General features: G+C 40.2%; 1 protein-coding gene and 1 pseudogene across 3 annotated transcripts in view; one reads left to right on the forward strand and one right to left on the reverse strand.

The window, feature by feature from the left end:
* Positions 1-21,117, reverse strand: part of TDRD12 (tudor domain containing 12) — a 67,087-nt gene that overhangs the window by 5,706 nt on the left and 40,264 nt on the right. For all 3 annotated transcript variants that reach the window (XM_039888612.1, XM_039888610.1, XM_039888611.1), the window contains 8 exons: positions 20,931-21,048; positions 20,050-20,189; positions 19,696-19,916; positions 17,612-17,711; positions 7,295-7,482; positions 6,322-6,532; positions 5,802-5,894; positions 3,744-3,916 (listed from right to left, as the gene is read on the reverse strand). In XM_039888612.1, the coding sequence (XP_039744546.1) occupies positions 3,744-3,916; positions 5,802-5,894; positions 6,322-6,532; positions 7,295-7,482; positions 17,612-17,711; positions 19,696-19,916; positions 20,050-20,189; positions 20,931-21,048 (1,244 nt within the window). The remainder of the gene's footprint in view (positions 1-3,743; positions 3,917-5,801; positions 5,895-6,321; positions 6,533-7,294; positions 7,483-17,611; positions 17,712-19,695; positions 19,917-20,049; positions 20,190-20,930; positions 21,049-21,117) is intronic.
* Positions 8,058-8,176, forward strand: LOC120623129 (uncharacterized; annotated as a pseudogene).

Raw genomic sequence — 21,117 nt, forward strand, 5'->3', positions numbered from 1 at the left:
TCAATCACTAAGCACTATGGCTTGCAGGCCTTTCAGGTCCCCAGAATCTGTCCTCTTTCCCGATCTGCTGCAAGAATGGTCATTCTCCTTGCTTCTGTCCAGATCGTCGCCACAGCTTCTTGATCCAGCTCCTGAAACAGAGTGTCTTCTTCCAGGCAGGGTCCCTCTGCAGGCTCTTGCAGATCTCTGCACTTCTCTCTACCTGTGTTTACGACCACAGGTGTGCAATACTCCTGCACAACCACAAAATCGAGTGTGCAAAGGGACCCAGCAGAGTGCCCTGCACAGAGCTGGGGGCTCAACAGTTGTTGTGTTCTACATAAGTGATCAATCCTCATTTTTATTAACTCTCCTAAGCTGTAATGACATCTTCGTTTTTTAAAAATAAAGTTGAATGTTTTATTATTAAACTTTGTTTTCTTGTAACGCTGTTGCTTCACTGTATAAAAATAGCACCAGCAAACTTGTACATTGCAAAATGAAGATAGTATTGTTCATCATCTGACACCGACTGTCACAACAAACAAAAACTTTTCTCCACTGCCAGTTATCTCCAATGGAAAGATCATTAAGTATTTTGACTCAAATCCAGAGGCGGATGTAAGCAAGCTACAATATTATATAAGGCTATATATTATAACAACGTTATCTTGAGTTACATAATTTTTTATAACCAGATTTTACCATGAGTAATTTCAGGAATTCTGAATAACTGTAGTCTAGCCTAAAAATCTTGGGTGTTGTGAAAAAGATGCATATTGTGTTTATCTGCAGTCATTAGAAAGTTAAAGGGTATTTTGTTCCGGTAGCATTGTTGTAGTTTCTTTTTTCACTGGCATTGCTAAAAGTTGCTATTTTAAATCTTCTATCCACCACTAATTTAAGACAACTATGCTAGATTAAGTTGTTTCATACTACTTTATTTGGGGTCCATTTTCAATCCTTAATAGATTTTATGTATTTCTCGTGTGTTTCTTCACTCATTACTTCATCTAGTTCTGAAGGGTTACTCAGTGTCATCTTGATCAGCCAACCATCTTCATAGCAAGATTTGTTGACAAGTCCTGGGTTTTCTGTAAAGGCTTCATTAATTTCAGTTACTTCTCCTGATAGAGAACAGAGTTCACTCGGACCTTGCACACTTTCCAAAGTACCAAACTCATCTTGTTTGTTTGATTTTGTCCCAACTTCAGGCAAATACAGTAAACATCTCCCAAAGCTTCCTGCGCAGAATGGCTGATTCCCACTGTTCCAATACCATTCTCTTTTGTTATCCATTCATGTTTCTCTGTGCATTTACATACTGACAGCAGAAAGGGGCAGGTGCACAGCATCCAGTGGCACCTGCCCTCAGGTCCCAGAGCCGCGGCGGGCAGGGCGGTGGGCAGGGCGGCGGGAGCAGAGGAGTAAGGCAGGCTACAGACCCCGGCCACACGCTCAGCACTGCTCACAGCACTATGTTCACGGAAGTTGACATCTTCATTTTTAAAAGAGCAGTTTTTGTTTCCTGAAAGTCTGCAGAAACCAACGCATAGCCTAATCCCACAGATACTCAATTTAATTAAGATAGAAAACTCTAAAAACTTCAGACTACAGACTATTTTAATCTTTGCCATGTTTTTTTTTTTGAAATTCACCTACTTCCAGCAGTTATTTAGGAACCTTTCAAGGTCGCCAATGTCCACATCCCTAAATTCACTTGTCAGTTTCCAGTCCTCACTCACTTCTTTGGTGTCGGCAGCTCTGGCACAACTCATGGCTCCCTGCTCTGTCTCCCTTGCCCGCCATCCTGGATGTCCTCTCCCCCAGGCTCCTCGCCGATGTCCCCACAGCTCCTACGCCTCTCAATACTTGAGGCCCAGGGCTCAGTCCGGGGACCTTACACCCACTCCTCTGGGGCTCCTGTCCAGCAGCCCAGCTTTTGACATCTAGGAATGGCTGACAAGGCTCTGCAAGATCACACGCTCACTACAAATCTGTTTGGAAACCAGCTACTCCTCACCAGCCCCACAAAACCACCCTCGTCCAAGCCACTGTCATCCTGTCCTGAACTCTTGGCACGGCCCTTATCCCCTACTACAGCTATTCTCAACACAGTAGCTAAGAATCTTTTAAGTTATTCCTCTGCTCAAAACCCTCTTGTTTCCGCCTCCTCAGAGTAGGAGCCTAATCCCTGCAATGGCCACAGGGGCCAACAAGACCTGACCCCGGGACTGCTCTCACCTCTACATCTGCGTTCTCCCCCGTTTTGCTGCTCTAGTCACGGTACCTTCCTCCCTGTTCCTGGAATTAAGGAATAACTAAGTCTTTCCTCTGCCCACAGGAGTCCTCGCCGATACCTACCGGGGCCATGCCTCACCCCTGTGTCTTTGCTCACGACTCACCTCTTGGCCCCAAAGCTGCCTTACCTTATTTTGTTAATCTGCTTCCCCTCACATATTACCATCTGACTCACGCTGTATTTTTGTAACCTGTTTATCTACTCCATTAAAACGTGAGTTGGCCCTGATTTATCTGATACATGCTACAACATGGGTGATGCTTAAAAATAGCTACAATGACAATTTTTATCTGTATTTTACTACAATTTGGAAAAAACAAATGAAAATGAGAAATTTTGTTATATATATTTTAACACAAAAAACACATGCAATTTAAGAAATTACTATTAATTTTGTTAGATGCAATAGCTCTGCTAGTCAAGTTTTTAAAATGCATTTATTTGTTCCACATCCTTCCCAACACTTGGCATTTTCTTTCACTTCTGATAGGTATGTGGTGGTATTATAACATTGTGGTTTTAATTTGACTAATGAGTTCAAGCACTTTTTTATGTATTAGTGGGCAATTAATTAATTGGACACTATGAAGTGTCTATTCAAGTCCTTTGCCCAGTTTTCTACTAGGTGTCTGCAATTTCGTCCTAATTGGAAGGAATTCTTGATTCAAGTTCTCTGCTGGATACACATGCTGTGTCACCCTTCCCCTGCTCAGTGTACGTTTTCAGAGTGGCTTTCACAGTCTCTCATACTGCTCGTGGAAGTGTGAATGGGTACAGCCAATCTGGAAAACTGCTAGGCAGTAGCTCTGAACTAGGACTCAGCAATTCTAGTCCATCAGAAATACCTCTTGAAGCAGCCCAGAATTGGATGTTTTCTCCCACTGACAGGAGAATGAGCAGATAAATCATGGTATATTCATACAATGGAATATAATGCAGCAATGAGAATTTATGATCCACGGCTACATGCACACTATGGGTGAATTTCACAAATAATGCTGATCGAAAAAAGCCAGATACAAGAGACACACTGCAGGATTCCATTCAGAGGACAAACCAGGGAGGAGCCATCCATGCTTTTCCACGTTGGGAGGGAGGAGCCAGCTCGGAGCAGTGCCCTGTTTCTGATCTGGGGCTAGTTTCTGTGCTCAGAAAATCCACCAAACTACTCTTATGATATACGTACTTTTCTGTATGTGTGCTAACTGTCAATAAAAAGCTAACGAAAATTCATTCTGTAAGAAGAATCTGTCTCATGACACTCCAAAAACAAAAGAGAGGGTTGAGGTCTGGATAAAAAAAAAGGAGTCCCAAAATCTTGGCAATTATTGACTCTGGATAGGAACATGGACACTCATTAACCTATTCTACTTTCAAAAAAAAAAAAAAATGTAACATTTGTGAGTTATGTTTCCACAAAACGGCTCTTCCTTTTCCAAAAGGGTGACAAAAATCCACTTACAGGTCTTGGCTTAGGCTTTCTTCAAAAGCTGGCGTTTTAGCTCCTTCGTATAACTGTTTCAGTTGTTCTATATGTTCTGAATTATCAATGCCCATTCCCATTGACAAAATTTCAGCTCGAACATTGTAATCAATGACGGAAGTTTTCAGATTTGAGAGTTTTGTAATGTGTACCTTGAATCAAAGAAAAAATAAAACAATTTCAGGAACCGTACTTTGAATTGTAAATGAATTAGCTCTGTGATGTCTGATGCACTTGGGCACGTGCCACAATGTGCAAGCGCCTCCTGCTGTGGCATCTGGATCATTTCATAACCAAGATTACATCAGAATCTTCCAGATCCAGTCCCACACTGCAGAAATATCAGGTCTTGGTTGGGGCCAAGACTGAATCCTGGAATAAAGCCCCCAGACAAGACCAATCCATAACGCTGTAACCACACACGAGTCCTAGAGTTTTCTGATTTTTACCTAAGTACTTTTTACCTCTTCGTTACAAGGAAGGTCTTCAGGCGCCCAGAAAGACTCTCCACCAGAGTCCTACATCCTGTGCTCTGGACAGTTTCCTCCACTTGTCTTTTCTGCGACCAAAACATTCTCACCCATTTTGATTTACACTAAAATTAAGTAAGTCACGAAAATCTGCAACAGTCTGAATCCTGTTAACGGGAGATGCACACGCAGCCTGGGTGTCCTTTTCGTGGCAGGGGGAGGGTGGGCCAGGCTGGCACTGGCTGGGGCGCCATCCTAAGTGAGCCCTGGGAATGTGCCCCCATCTGGAACTGGTGAAAGCGCCTTTCTCCACTCTGGAACAAGCTGGTCTGGGTGCAGGACAACACGCAGGCCCCCACCCAGGACTCTACCTCCCTCAATGCCGTAGACACACTATGCTTTGGGCTGTGATAGGCATATCTACAGAATTGACTTTTTTTTTTTTTCTTTCTTTTTATTTATTTATTTATTTTGCTTCATTCTCTTAGCTATAGTTTTTCAAACTGCTGCTTAATAAAGTTTCCTTTTTTCCTCCAATAAAGAACTACAATATTTGCTATTACAGCATCAGCTTAGACCCCCCAAATCTCTTCCTGCACTGGTAATCTCTGCTGTCTCTTCTAAAAATCATTTTCTCCTCTTATTCTGAAAGGTTATAGCCAACCCAAACTCCCTGTAAAGTTTTAAGGATTTTCCAATCTTACGAAAATAACTTCCAGCAATGTAGTTTTTATGAACTCAAGTCCTTTAAATCTTACAAATGATCATGATAATTAAGATTTAAGTCTAATAGAAAAAAAACTTTCCATTGAAAAGTAGAGTTCTTGAGGCACAAGCAGAGAGGGGACGACGCCAGCACCAGAAGGGACACACTGAGGTCCCTTAGTTACACGGTCCTGTCTCGTCTCAGCACTGTCCCCCCCAACCCCCAATAGCTCCACAGGGCAGGAGTCTGTTCACAAAGGGAATCCAAGTGTCTCGTATAGGTCTGAGCACACAGTAGGTGCTCGCTCAATATCTGGTGAATGAATATGGTAGAAACCGTGAACATGATAAAACCTATCTTTGAAAGCCCAAGGACCAGAACTCTCAACATCACCGATCACATGCCGGGGCTTTAAGCTCATTTACAAATAGACGAATGAAGCCCTGTGCTGTCCGTTGCAGGGACAGTCAATGGCCCGGGGCTTCCTCACCTATGTGGACAGAAGACCGTGAAATCGGTACACAACCAACACTTGAAAATGTGGAACTGAACAGAATTGTAAACATTAGGGACTGTCACACATAGGAAGGACATTTTCGTGGCGCTTCCGCCTCAATCATGTGTGTAGATGTATGTGGTTACACATACACGCACCTGTGAGCACTGGGTTACAATGTAAAAGATTCCCTTAAAAAAATAAACCCCCGCCAAATTCGTGACCCAAATAACAAAAAACTCAGAGCCCCAAATGAGCCTCCATTTATGTGAGAAAACAGTTATTCAAGCAACAGGTTAGAATAATTTGGATTATTTTTAGGGGCCCCTCAAACACGTTTTATTTTAGGAAAACTGCATACTTACCATTGGATCAATCCAAACCGTATTTCCTAAAGTCAGTATCACTTTTGCATCATGCAGTTTTCCGATAATTTTATGATGAATGTACCTAGTAACCTAAAAAACACACTGAAGTAATTTATCAGCAGCTTTAAGAAAACACCTCATTCTGCATATGCTATATAGTTTTGCAAAAAAGGTGCTTACGCTATTTATTCTTAACCTAACAGCCAATTTATTTTAATACAACACATATTTTACACCAATTCTAAGTTCGTGAGTTCTAATGATAATGATGGCAACCCACACCTGGCGAGCAAGGGTGCCTGGTCCCACTGAGGGTTCAGAGCTAGGTCTGTGCAGAGCGGCCCTAAGTGCATCCCCGCACCAGAAGGGATCCACGTGGACTGTGCTCTCACTGTTTGGGAACATGAAGCACTTCACACAAACTGAATATTCAACCAAATAAACCTTAATTCTGTGTATATTCTAGGTTAAATTTATTCTAAAAGTCAACAAACTATAAAAAGCCAAAAAAATTCACCTTTGGATTCCATTCGATTTCATTGTCAGCGGGTTTCACTCTACAAACAATAAACTCCACAGCTTGCGGGGGCAGGTTGTGGAAATTTTCTGGGAGATGCAGGAGTTGGTCTTTTGTAACAAGTCCAGTCCTGCCTTCATCTATAAACTTTACAAGGACATTATCCGGGGCCCAAGTGTCTTCTTTCTGGCTCATCTCCAACACCTGAACCCTGGAGAATAGTGACATCAGTTTAACACAGATTCTAAAATGAAAATAATCTTTGCCTCGACTTACCCATTAAATATAAAACATATAAAAAGAAGCCTAACTGCATGATTTTACCCCATACTAGAAATAAAACAACTAGAGCTGTCGAGAGCAGTTAGCAAAGGTTTATTAAAGTATACCTAAGTATAAAAAATGTGTAGTACTTTTGAATAGAATATCATACAACACAATAAAAATTAACATAGTAAATTAATATTTTCAAGTTTCTCAAACAAGTGGAGTCAGGTGTAGCATTCAAGAAAAGTGGATGCAAACAGGTAGGTAAGTCGGATTGCCAGGGTTGGACCACCATGCCATTTAGTGAGCTCACCTTAGACATATTACGCAGCCTCACCAAGGCTCAGTCTGCTTATCTGTAAAATGGGAATAATGCTCATTTTCTAAGATTTATAAAAATTAAGTAACTTAAAGATATATATATACACACACGTATATGGCACAGGGTGACAGCTCCACAACTGTATAAAATGCGACACCATCATCCATGCTCTGTGCTCAGGAGCCCGGGGTCAGTACAAGTCCCAGGTATAGAACTGTGTCTCGGGTCTGGGGGTCACAACCCTGCCACCATCCTCCTGGGAGGCAGGAGGCCTAGCATGTGAACACTGGGTCCAATGGACAGAGGTGAAAATAGGGATTCAATATCATTTTAAGTCACTTTGTGCTTCATAACTTTTCAAGATGAAATAAACAGGCATTCTACCTGTGAAAAAGTGTTTTTTCTGCTAATCCATATAATCCAAAATTCTCCACCTTTTCAACAGTTGTTTTATTACTGGAATCCTCAAAATACTCCTTCATTTCAGCATTAAGAGTTGCATAAAGATCCACATGTTTATCAACTATACGACCAAAGTAATTTGTTGCATTTGAAATATAACAGGGTATTATCTGAAACATATAAACATATCCGGAAAATGAAATCAAGCTTAACCCAAGATGTATCTGACCTACAAGCGCAAAGCACACGAACAGGGGTTTAAAAATAACCTAGGAAACTGGCCGAAAAACAAAACAAAAACCTTACCATACTCACAAATAATTACTCTCAATAGAAATTTAGTAAATCTAATGGAAGTTCTTTTGGGTAAATCTTATTGTTTTAAAGCTGCATTATTAGTTATAAGAGTTCCCTTGTTTACTTTTTAACTGCGCTTTAAAAAAATCTTTCTTAAAATAGTATCCCTTTCTGACCTTTGTTCATATAACAATAGGCATTTTATTAAGAGCCTACTGTGTATGAGGCACCCCGGAAACAAGCTATGTCCTACAGGGACGCTCAGCAACCCACGAAGGGACAGACATGCCTCAGCTAGCGTGTGCTCAAGAAGACAACTCTTCGAGGCAACTATATGCAGGGTTATTGGTGTGGGAGGGGGAATGTGAGTGTGCAGATGTATTAGCAAGAGTATGGAGAAGGCACTCCAGTCAGAGGGAGCAACATCTGTATTAGAGCAGGGAGCCCAGTCGACAGCCATGCTACTCTGAACGAGCCAGATCCCATCTGATCTCGGAAGCTAAGCAGGGTCGGGCCTGGTTAGTACTTGGATGGGAGACCACCTAGGAAGACCAGGTGCTATAGGCGTAAAAATTTTTTAAAAATAAGGGATTGTAAGCTGACAAGGTCCTTGCAATCTGTGAGGTCAACCAAGCGTTGCCTCGCCTAAAAAATAAAAATAAATAAATAAAAATAAAAATAAAAATAAAAATAAAAATAAAATAGAGCAGGGAGCCCTGGCTGCCCAGAGCAGATGCCAGGAGCAAGAACTGGTTACTTAGTAGGATGGTGGAGACGGCAGTTCTGACTGGGAGGTAAAGCAGGCAAGGCAGGCAGGGGTGAGGTCACCCTTGTGATCGAAAAGGGTGTCAGATCTCACGGGGCTGACAGCATCTGGCCCTCTTCTATGGTCCCCTCCAACCTCATTACCTGCCCTTCTCCCACTCTCATTGCCCCTGAGCCTTGTCCTGCTCCACAAACACTTCACACTAACCCATCCCCCTGGGCCTGCGTAGCTGCTCATTCCTCTGCCTGAAATATTCTTCCCATGGCTGGATCCTTCTTATCTGGCCTTCAGTGTAGGGGACCCCTCCTAGGAGAGTCCCTCCCTGCCTATAATTTTCAAAGGGCCCCTTGTCCCCACCCCTGCACACTGACACCAGCATACCCTCCTCGTATTTCACAGCATTTCATCCTCTTCACAGCACCTGTCACCATTTTTCTTACTCACCTGTCCACTGTTGACCATTCCCACTGGAATGTCAGCAGAAAAAGGATAGGTGACATGTCTGTCATGGTTCCTGAGCCAGTCATTCTCCAGCACCACGGAGGAAACCCTCAAGAAACCCTGAATGCTTACTCAAGCCCACCTCCACCTCAGGCAGGAGTTCAATATTCTTTCCTACCTGGCAGATGATCCTCTCCCAGGGAGTCTTCTCCCCTGTGGTTTAGAGGTTCCACCAGTCTGCCATTCCAGACCTTAGCTCACTTGGTGATAGATGGCCGTCAGTGAACACAAGGTGGTATGGAGGATGAGAAAAATTCTCACTACGACGTTACAAGAAATACACAAGGCATAATATATACGCCAATGATAAAATTTTTAAGAAGATGCACAAAGAAAAATAACAGAGAAAATATATGATAATGGTGATTGTTTTAGGATTATAGGAATAAAGGGGAGAGATAGGGTTTGGAGGTCCTGGTTTGTCTGGCACTGTCTCAGTTACAGCACTGAGAGTACCACGTGCCAGGAAACCCCTCATTCCTGGGCACACTGGGAGGGTCCTTTCCTGCCACCTCACCCCCTTCACATACCTGTTTTAATTTCACTCTCCCTAGTACCCGTGCACATAACTAACTCAGTTTATTTATTATGGTTGCATGATGTAAGATAAGGATATAAAAATCAATTGCATTTCTAAAACACTTAGATTAAGTTTAAAGAAAAATAATTAACAATAGTATCCACGAACATGAAATACTAGTAAGTATAAGACTTATCTACTGAAAACTATAACATATTGCTTAAAGAAACTAAAAGTGACCTAGATAAACAGAGTGATATACCACATTAATAAATCGGAAAACTCAGCATTAAGATGTCAATTCTTCCCATATTAATCTATAGGCTCAACCAATGCCAATCAAAATTCCAGCAGGCTTTGAATTTGCAAGCTGATTCTAAAATTTTATATGAATATAAAAAAGACTAGTCAAAAGAATACTGAAGAAGATGGGCGAAGTTGGAAGATTTATCTACCAGTTTTCAAGATTATACATAAAGCTATAATAATCAAGCCAGTGTGCTACTATATAAGGATAGAGAAAAAGACCAAGGAACAGAATAAAGAATTCAGAATTCACATACAGAGTTTTCTGATTTATGTCAAATGTGCCATAGGTCTTTATAATAAATGATACTGGAGCAACAAATTATCCCTAAGAAAAAACCCTAGCCCCTATCCACACCTCACACAAAAATTAATTCAAGATAGATCAGAGATCTAAATTAAAAACTATAAAGCTTCTAGAATAAAATCCTAGGGGAAATCTTTGCAACCTTAGAGTCGGCAACGACTTATGGCATGAAAAGCACAAAACGTAAAATTAAAAAGTGATAAACGACTTCATTAAAATTTGAAACTTTTGATTTTCAGCTGGGAGAAAATATTTGCAATGTATCTGACAAAGGATATCCAGAATATATAAAGAATTCTTAGAACACAACAACAAAATACCTTAAATTTAAAAAATGGGCATAAATTCTCAACAGAGAGTTCATAAAAGAAGAGATACAAATGTCTAACAAGCAGTGAAAAGATGTCCAAGATTCTCTATCACCAGGGAAATGTAAATAAGATACTAGTATAAATGCAACAGAGTGGCAAAAGTTAAACACTGAGAATACCACGTATTAATGAGAATGTACCAAGTGGAATTCTCATATGCAGTGCTGGTGAGAATGTAAAATGGAGTGACTGCTTGAAAAAACTGGCACCTTTTTAATAAATATACACGTCTATGACCCAGCAATTTCACTCCTAAGTCTTACTCAAGAGAAATCAGAATGTATTGTAAAAGACTTGTACCACAAATGTTCGTGGCAGCTAAAAACCACAAATAACCAAAATGCTCATCAATTTGTGAACAAATAAACTACAGTACATCCATATAATGGAATCCTATTCAGCAATAAAACAGAGCAACATAGATGAATCTCGATAGCATTATACTGGGTAATAGAGATCAGACTCAAGAGACTAAAAACTGTACGATTCCATTAATATGAAATTTTAATAAAGACAAAACTATACTAACAGAAGATCAGTGGTTAACAGGCGATGGGGAAATGGAGGGCTGACTGACTGCAAGGAGGAAGGAGACCTTTCTGGGGTAATGAAAATGTTCATATCTTGACTATGGTATTGGTCACATGATTGATGATATATATTTATCAAAACTCAACGAACTATACACTTAAAATAGTGATTTTTATTATTTGTAAAGTATACTTCAATATAGCAGATTCTTTAAAATGAGGCTTGGTTAGAAGGGTTCTGAGAAGGTGGTAGTGGCAAAGTGTCATTTTTTTTATTCTCTCTGAATCCCCACATAAAGACAGATGAATGAGACAGCAAAACAAAAAACCAGGGACACAATTTGCAACAAAACTAACTGACAAAGTATCCTCATGGACCCCAAAATAAAAGCAAATGAGAAAGATAGGGGAAAACCTAGGTGACCTTGAGTTTGTCAATGAGTCTGGATGCAACACCAAAAGCACAATCCATGAAAGAAAAAATTGGAAATTTGGGCTTCACTGAAGTTAAGAATTTCTGCTCTAAAAAAGACACTAAAGAAGGAATAAAAAGACAAGCCACAGACTAGGAGAAACATTTTGCAAAAGACATCTGATAAAGGACTGATATCCAAAATTTACAAAGATTTCAAATTAAAAAATAAGAGAACATTCAATCAGGATTTCCGGTCAAGATGGTGGAGCAGATGAACGCTGTGCTTGCCTCCTCTCATGATCACATCAAAAACTACAGCTACAGAACAACTATCATCGAGAATCACCTGAAATCAAGCTAAACCAGAAGTCCTACAACTAAGGACATACAGAAGAAGCCACACTAAGACTGGTAGGAGAGGTGGAGACGCAAAACAGGCTAGCCTCACATCTTCCTGTAGCGAGTAAAAATTGGGAGGGATATCTATGCTGTGGAGGTCTCTCCAGAGGAACAAGTGGTCCCAGCCCCACACCAGGCTCCCTAACCCAAGATTCCTGTGCCAGGAAGAGAAGTCTCCATAACTCTGGCTGTGAAAAACAGTGCAATTTGTGGCTGAGTGAGATGGAGGGCAGCTGGAATACCGGGCATTCCTCTTGAAGGGCCTGTGTGTGAACCTATTCGGTGACAGACTCACTCACTCTGAGCTCCAGCACTGGGGCAGCAGTTTGAAAGGTGCCAGAAACCTATGGGAGGAAGTGAATTGTCTGACTTCAGAGCAAAGGCCAGAAGGTAGGCTTTCTCCCAGAAAGAAGTGCTGACAGAAGCCATTATTCCTTTTCTGAGTCTTTTCCCGACCTAGCCTGCAGGCACAGGCAGACACTAAGTCTGAGTCTCCATCACCCTGGCTAACACCATTCGCCCAGCCCAAGTGATTTCCTGAGAACTGCCCCTCCCAATTTGAAGGCCCAGCCAAGCTCCTTCCAGTGGCTTTTCCATACAAATGGCCTGTCTTGAGGTTCACGCTGCAGATCTCTTGCATCTGGCCTCGGTGTACCCTGTACCTTTTGTTGAGTAGTCTCAAGCCTGGCACTAATGGCAGCCAGCCTCGGTTCCTGGCTTGGCCTCTCTTGGCCTCTGGTGACGGCCATCTGCAAATTGTTTGGTGGCTCATAAGTGGCCTAGGGCAGGGCACAGGCTGTGGCTGAATTTGGCCTGTAGCAAGGCCCTTCCTAGAAGGTCTAGGGTCCAGCATGCCTGGTGGCCAGTTTCAACAGAGCAGGAGCACCACCTGGGGCCACAGCTGAGGACCACACACCCAAAGGGCAGAATGGGAAGGCACCAGAGCCCTCATAAAGTGAATCCTGCTACATAGGGCCAGCCCCTACAGCTGCTCTACTATAGTTATGGCAGCCCTCACAACCAATCAACCCGAGGGTCAATCTCTCATAAATGACGTGCAAACATCAACCAAAGCTCAACTACAACAGGAGGGCATACACAACCCAAACAAAAGACACACCTGGAGCACCCTACTTAGGTGACCAGAGAGACCATGCCACTGGGCCCCACAAGACACCTACTTTGTAAAGCCACTCTACTAAGACTGGGAGAGATAGCAGGCGTACCTAATACATAGAAACAAACACGGACTCAGCCAAAATGGAAAGACAAAGAAACTTGTCCCAAATGAAAGAAGAGAACAAAGCTCCAGAAAAAGAACTAAACAAAATGGAGATAGTAAGCAATCTACCAGATGCAGAGTTCAAAACACTGGTTACAAGGATGTTCAATTAACTTAGGGGAAGAGTAGACTAACTTTAACAAAGATATAGAAAACATAAAAATGGAGATAGAAAACATCAAAAAGAAGCAGTCAGAAATAAGGAATACAATAACTGGAATAAAGAATATCTTGGAGAAAATCAACAGATTAGATGAAGCAGAGGATTGAAGGAGTGATTTAGAGGATGGGGCAGCAGAGGACATTCAATCAGAACAGTAACAAGAAAAAAGAATCCAAAACATGAGGACAGTTTAAGAAGCCTCTGGGACAATATCAAAGACAACATTTGCATCATAGGGGTACCAGAAGAAGAGAGAAAGAAATTAAAACCTATTTGAAGAAATAATCACAGAAATCTTCCCTAAACTGGCAAAGGAAACACACATATAAGTCCAGAAAGTGCGGATGGTCCGAAACAAGATGAACCCATAGAGGCCCACACCAAGACATATCATAATCAAAATGCCAAAGGTTAAAGACAAAGAATCTTAAAAGCAGCAAGAGAAAAGTAATTAGTTACCTATAAGGGAGCTCCCATATGACTGTTAACTGGCTTTTCAATAGAAACTCTGCAGGCCAGAGGGATGGGCAGGATATAATGAGCGATGAACAGTAATGATCTACAACCAGATTACTCTAACCAGTAAGGCTATCATTTAGAATTGAAGGATAGATAAAAAACTTCCCAGGCAAGAAAAAGCTAAAAGAGTTCATCACCGCCAAGCCAGTATTAAAAGAAATTGACATAAGAGGGACTTCTTTAAGAAGGGGAGAAAAAGATCAAAAATATGAATAATAAATGGCCATAACTATATACCTATCGACAATTACTTTAAATGTAAATGGATTAAATGCTCCAATCAAAAAATAGGATGGCTGAATAAGAAAACAAGACTCTTACATATGCTGCCTACAAGAGACTGACTTCGGATTAAAAGACGCACACAGACTGAAAGTAAAGGGATAGAAAAAGATATTTCATAAAAATGGAACAAACAAAAAAAGCTGGGGTAGCAATACTTGCCCCAACAAAATGGACTTTAAAACAAAGGCTATAACAAGAGACAAAGAAGAACCAGTAATTTCACTTCCAGCTATTTATCCAAAGAAACCCAAAACACTACTCCGGAGGGGCATGTGAATCCGTATGTTCACTGCAGCATTATTTACAATAGCCAAAATATTGAGGCAACCTGGGTGTCCATCAGTGGATGAATGGATAAACAAGAGGTGATACATATACACAATGGAATATTACTGAGCCATAAGAAGAATGAAATCTTGCCATCTGCAACAACAGGGTTGCACCTAGAGGGTACTGTGCCAAGCGGAATGTAAGTCAGAGAAAGACAAATGCTCTATGATTTCATTTACATGTGGAATCTGAAGAATAAACACAAACAGAAACGAACTCAGATATAGAGAACGTTTTGATGGTTGCAGATAGGAGGGAGGTTGTGCGGGGGGATACGAGTGAAAGAGAGAAGGGATTAAGAGGTATAAATTGGTAGTTATAAAATAATCATGGGGATGTAAAATATAGCATAGGGAATACAGTCGATGATGTTGTAATAACTATGTATGGTGTCAGATGGGTACTAACCAGGGTGATTATTTCTGAAATTATATAAATGTCTAATCACTGTGATATATACCTGAAACCAATACAATATTGTACACCAACTATAAATTAAAGATAAAAAATTATTTTAAAAAATATTTAAACATTAAAAAAAAAAATACAACCAGATTTTAAAAATGGGTAAAAACCTGAACTTATACCTCACCAAAAATATATACAGGTTCCAAATAAGAATATGAAAAGATACTCATCATCATATGTCATCAGGGAAATGCAAATCAAAACAGGATACCAATCCACACCTATTAAGAGGGCTAAAAGCCAAAATGCTGACAATATCAATTGCTGGTGAGAATGTAGAGCAGCAGAAACTCATTCATTGCTCGTGGGAATGCAAAATGTTACACTCCTTCCAAAAATAGTGTGGCAATCGCACTCTTCCGTATTTACCCAAATGAGTTGAAAACTTATGTCTACACAAAAAACTACACATTATATTCACAGTAGCTTTATTTATAATTGCCAAAGCTTGAAAGCAACCTTCAATATGTGAATGGATAAACAAAACAAACTCTAGTACATTCAATGATAAAAAGAAATGATCTACTGAGCCACAAAAAGACACTGAGGAATCTTAAGTGCATACTGCTAAATAAAAAGAAGTTAGTTCAAAAAGCCTACGTACACTGTATGATTCCAACTATATGGAACACTGGACTTTTAGGGCAGTCAAGCTATCACATTCTATGTGATAGCGTAATAGTGGATATGTGTCTATGCATTTGGCAAAACCCATAGAATGTACACTACAAGAAGTGAACCTTCATGTAAACTATGGACTTTAGTTAATAATAATGTATTAATATTGGCTCATCAATCGCCAAACATATACCACACTAATGCAAGATGCTAATAATAGAATTGTGTGTGTGTGGGGGAGATGGAGGTGTATAAGGGAACTCTCTATCTTCTGTTCAATTTTTCTAAAAACCTAAAACTGTAAATAAAATAAAACCTATTAATTTGAACAACGATAGAAAAACAGATGAGCAAAAACCACCCACATCACAAGACCTGCATGGTATCACTGTCTGTGCAGGAAGCAGCAGAGGGAGGCAGGACCTAAGAGCAGAACTCCCCATGAGGCAATAGGCATTCGCTGAAAGCATGGTGGGCCAGTGTGACAAGAGCAGCTGACAGCAGGAAGGCTTCCATCTACTCCAGTGGTGGGTGAAGGCTGCTGTGCCTGTGAAATTCCAACACTGTTTATCCAGGGACATCAGAGATGAAGAGAAGGGCAAGATAAAGGGAGAAGAGACAGGAAATCTCAAAAATCTCAGAAACTGTGTCTCCATTTTTTTTAACAAGACATGAAAACAACAGAAATGGGAACTCTGTGAAATTAGCAAAGTTACCCTGACCCGCACTTCCTTCTAAAATGTAAAGAAAATGAATTTTATCTAAATATGATCAAGAGCAAAGTACCAGGATCAAATCCCGTATTAAATTATAATAATAAAAAAGAGAATAAGGAGAATATCGGTCCCAACAGGCAACGAAAGCCACTACAAAGAGGTATCCACCAAAAGGACCAAAAAACTGTAATCTTCAATTTAAAAACAAGCTGTTTTAGTTTGTTAATTAAGAAAATGATATATTATATAAAACAACAGCTAGAAAAACTTACAAATGAGGTGACGGAGCTCAGGAAAGGATTAGAAATGAAAGCAAAAAAATCATTTCAGTAATGAAATGGAGGTGGCCCTCCAAAAAGGCATGTCCATGTGTTACTCCCAGGACCTGTGACTATGACCTTATTTAGAAAAAAGGTCTTTGCAGATGTAATTAAGTATCTCCAGATAAATCACCTGGGTGGGCTTTGTATCCAGGGAGAAGTGTCCCTTGTAAGACAGAGAAGAGGAGAAGGTGATGTGAAGACGGGGGCAGATACTGGAGTGATGTGGCCACAAGCTAAGACGTGCCAACAAACACCTGGAGCCAACCCCAGGGGAAGGAAGGGACTGTCCTCTAGAGTCGATGGACCACAGCCCTGCAGACACCCTGATTTTGAACTTCTGGCTTCCAGAACTGTGAGAGAATAAATCTGTGTTGTTTTAAGTCACCCGGTCTATAGTACTTGTTACAGCAGTCCCAGGAAACCAGTACAGCACGGCCACGCAAGAAGTTGCACAAGCAAGAACGAATACAACAGATCTACCTTCAGGGAAAGGGAAGGTGAAAAGCAGAACAATCGAACTCAAAAAGGAAGGAAGAAAGTAATAAAAAGGAGTCAAAAAAGAAAGTAACAAACTCAACTCAGCAATTCTATCTGCTACTCAGAATTCTCCTCAAAGAAATAATCAAGGATGTTCTGAAAGGGTTCATGTAATTGCTGCATCATTTTTAATAGTCCCCCCACCCAAAAAAAAAACAACTTTCTGAAAATATAACAAAGAATCCCCAAATCATTGAAGGGGTTCATCCACTTCCCCAATTTGATCTTTGTTTTCTAAATAAACTGGAGGCCTCACAAGGATCAGTGCCTGATGTTGGATTATTGGTGGTACATTATTACTGACCGCCGGAAGTCATAATTACATCCTACAACAACAATTCTGCTGCTTAAAAAATAAGTTCACTAAAATGAGCATTTATCATTTGACAAAAGATCTTTTTCTTTTCTTCTTATTTATGCCTATAGCATCTGGTCTTTCTAGGTGGTCTCCCACCCAGGTACTAACCAGGCTCGACCCTGCTTAGCTTCACAAGATCAGACATCAGGCTTGTTCAGGGTGGCATGGCTGTAGATCGTGGATAGTGGCTCTACTGGGGTGCAAACCCTGGACCTTCTGTGTGTAAAGCAGACGTGCTAACCACTACACTATGGAACCACGTCCCAAAAGATCTTTAACAGAACTTACTTTAATGTATCCAAACACTGGTAGAGCTTGGTTGGATAATTTCCTTGGCATGTCTATTTCTGGATTAATATGGTGTCTATCAGGACAGATTCTTTTGTCTCTGAAAAAAAGTAACTGGATTTTAAAACCAGAAAAAAATCTGAAATTGAAATCACAGAACTTCTCTGTGAATCACTTTATAAAGTTACCATATTAAATATTTCAGATGACATTAACAATGCGTAAATAAGTGGAAAAGGATCCTAAAATTTAATTAACGCTGAATAAACTTAAGGAGTTATTTCATTATCTCTAGACATTCTCAAATGCAATACAAAATGTACTTCCAGAATAAAGACTCTGAATCAGAATATTACCGTAACCCACGACAAAGGCCAATTAACCTCCAAACCAGAAGCCATTCCTTAACCCAAACTGAGAAACAGTTCGAGCTTCGGGTACAGAAGTCGACATTCTATTTAAAGGCATAATGGAAACTGCTGATAATAATCTGTTTAATGTAACATAACTTTAAAAAGTAAACATCAACAGTTATCTTAAAATTAAATTCAATCCAACAGATGCACAGCAGACAGCTACTGCCCAGTCTCAGCCATCCAAATGCCAGGTACTAGCACTGTGTCTGCATCTGGAACAGGGTCCCCAGGACTGTTAAGATATATGTGTCCTCCAAACTGATTTACAGAATCAATGCAGTTGCTACCAAAATCCCAGCTGAGTTGCTGAAAAAATTTACAAGCCTGTTCTAAAATGCATAGGGAGATGTAATCGATTTCAAATAGCCGAAACAACCTTAAAGGAAAGCAAAGTTGGAGGACTTACATACCAGATTCCAAGACTCGCTATAATATGCGCTATGGTACTTAAGAAAAGTACAGAACTGGTAGGGACAGAGAAATAGACCAACGTAACAGAAAGAGTCCACAAATGGACCACATACACTATCATCTGGTTTATATTAAAGGAAGTGAGAACAAAGTGTTTTAAATAAATGATGCTGAAGCAAGTGTTATCATTTGGAAGAAAGTAAACTGTGCCCTGTATCTCACAGTATACACGAAAACTAATTCAATATGCATTATATGCCTAAATGTGAAAGCTGAAACTATAAAGCTTCTAGAAGAATATACAGAAGATATCTTCGTGACCTACAGACAAGTATTTCTTGCATAAGGACACAAAAAGCGGTAGCCATAAAATATTTCATCAAAATTTAAAATGTCTGTTCATCAAAAGATTATTAAAAGAGTGAAAAGGCAAGCCACAAGACTGGAAGATGTTCTCAATGCATTTATGTGACAAAGCACTTATATCTAGAATTAATAAATTAATCCTACAAACCAATAAAAAAAAAAAGATAAACACCCTATTTAAAAAATGGGCAAAAGATCTGAACAAGCACTTCACAGAAAGAAGATGGTCAAATGCCCTAGAAACATACAAAGAGACATTCAACATCATTAATCACAATGGATTACTGCCACATCCCAGAATACAAAGGATATGGAGCAACTCAAACGCTCTCATACACTACTGATTAAAGCACAAAATGGCCAACCACTTTGGAAAAGTTAAACATGTGCTTATCTCGTGACCCAGAAATTCCACTCCAAAGTATATACCCAAGAGAAATAGGTTTATATTTCCACAAAAAGACAGGCACAATAATGTTCAGAGCAGCTTCATATATAATAGCTAAAAGTGGAAACAACCAACAGGTCCCATCAACAGAAGAATGGATACATACACTGTGATATATTCACACAGTGGAATACCGAGCCGCTAATAAACAAACAAATAAATAAAATACTGATGCACACAACAATGTAGATGAACGTCACAGACACTAGGTTGAATATGAAGTTCAAAAACAAGCAAAATTAATAGGTATCAGGAATGTGGTTACTTCTGGAGGAAGGGCAAATTGGAAAGGAGCATGAGGGGATTTCTAGGGTGCTCCCTAAGAGTTGGGTGGTGGTCCACATGGATGCACACATCTGTAACAATTCATCAAGCTTTAAACTGCTCACCCATGCACTTTACTGTATATCTCGACTATAAAAAAAAAAAGGTGACTGGCTTACTTGCAAAACCCAAAAGCCTTAAGATAGGGACAAAGAGGCCTTCTGGCTTTTTGGTCTTCCTTGGCTTCCAGAACCCCTGCAGTGAACTCATACAGCTCGGAGGGAATCTTGGCATCTGCTCTCTCCAAGTAGCGCAGGATCCCAACCGCATGGCATGCGTTTCTCTCCGTCAGCAGCAAGACAGATTTGGTTTTTTTATCTCCCTGTTCCGCAGGAGAACCCTTAAAATTGGGGGTGAATAAAGGAAGTGGATCATCCATATCAGTCTCAATGAAAAAACTTTGTGGACTCCGAATTTGTCATTACACGGAAAATGCCAGCGGAATAGTAAAAGATAATAAAAATGAATCAAACCTGTTCCTTTAAACTCTGAAAATGATCAGACATGCAATATAAGCGTCCACCAAAAATTTTGGGTGAGGAAGGAAAGCTGAAGTGAATCACACACGTGGCATCAGTGATGGCCAAGAGTGGTATGCAGTCATCAGTTAAAGCTGGGGAAAAGGATTCCGACAATTTCAAATGAAGCTGGAGCTTTACTGCACTTACTCTTCCAAGTAATTCAAGCAACCACACCTCAATACACTCCTTTATTTCATTTTACTTTCTAGATGCAAAGAGACTTCTTTCCCATTTTTTCCCCAAAACTGTTGACAGCCCAGTGACTAAATTCCAGAGAAAAGCAGTCTCCCTATTAGCTTAAAAAAAACGCCTCTTTTAGGCTATGGCCATGACACCTTGAACGTGCCCCGATCTCGTCTGATCTGGGAACTAAGCAGGGTCGGACCTGGTTAGTACTTGGATGGGAGACCATCTAGGAAGACCAGGTGCAGCAGGCGATAAAAAAACAAACAAACAAAAAGACCTCTCTTATTACAAATCTAGACTGTCCATATTTTACACTTATTGTTTACATTTAGAGTTCTACATTTCTAATATTAAATTTAACAATCGTGTATGGCATCTTTTATCATTACCACAGTGATCCCCACGCTGGAACTTCAGGGAGACTGTCTAGACAAGGGGTTGCTGCCTACTGATCTGAGAACCCTGGGGGGCACCTAGATCCACCTCAACATCAAAATCTTAGTGGAGGTTAATTTTCATTTTGAAATTAAGATTACTAATAAATCTGGGAAATGATAAATCTGGAGATGAAATATATAAATGAATTAAAGACATGATTTCTATTAACTCAGCCTTCTCTAAATATAAGTAGCAATTAAAACACTTACCTAATACAATGTGAGATCCAGAACTTAACTTCTTCTTCCACTGTTCTAAAACACTTTTTAAATTAAAAACCATCTCTTTATGCATTTTCAAGCAAAATACTGAACTGCTTTCTACTACCTAAAGATGAAACCAAGAGGCCAGTTTAGAGTCAAGAACATAACTTGTTCTGTCAATAATCATCAATAT

This window comes from Pteropus medius, unplaced genomic scaffold (assembly GCF_902729225.1).
Source record: "Pteropus medius unplaced genomic scaffold, Ma_sr-lr_union100, whole genome shotgun sequence".
NCBI lineage: Eukaryota > Metazoa > Chordata > Mammalia > Chiroptera > Pteropodidae > Pteropus > Pteropus medius.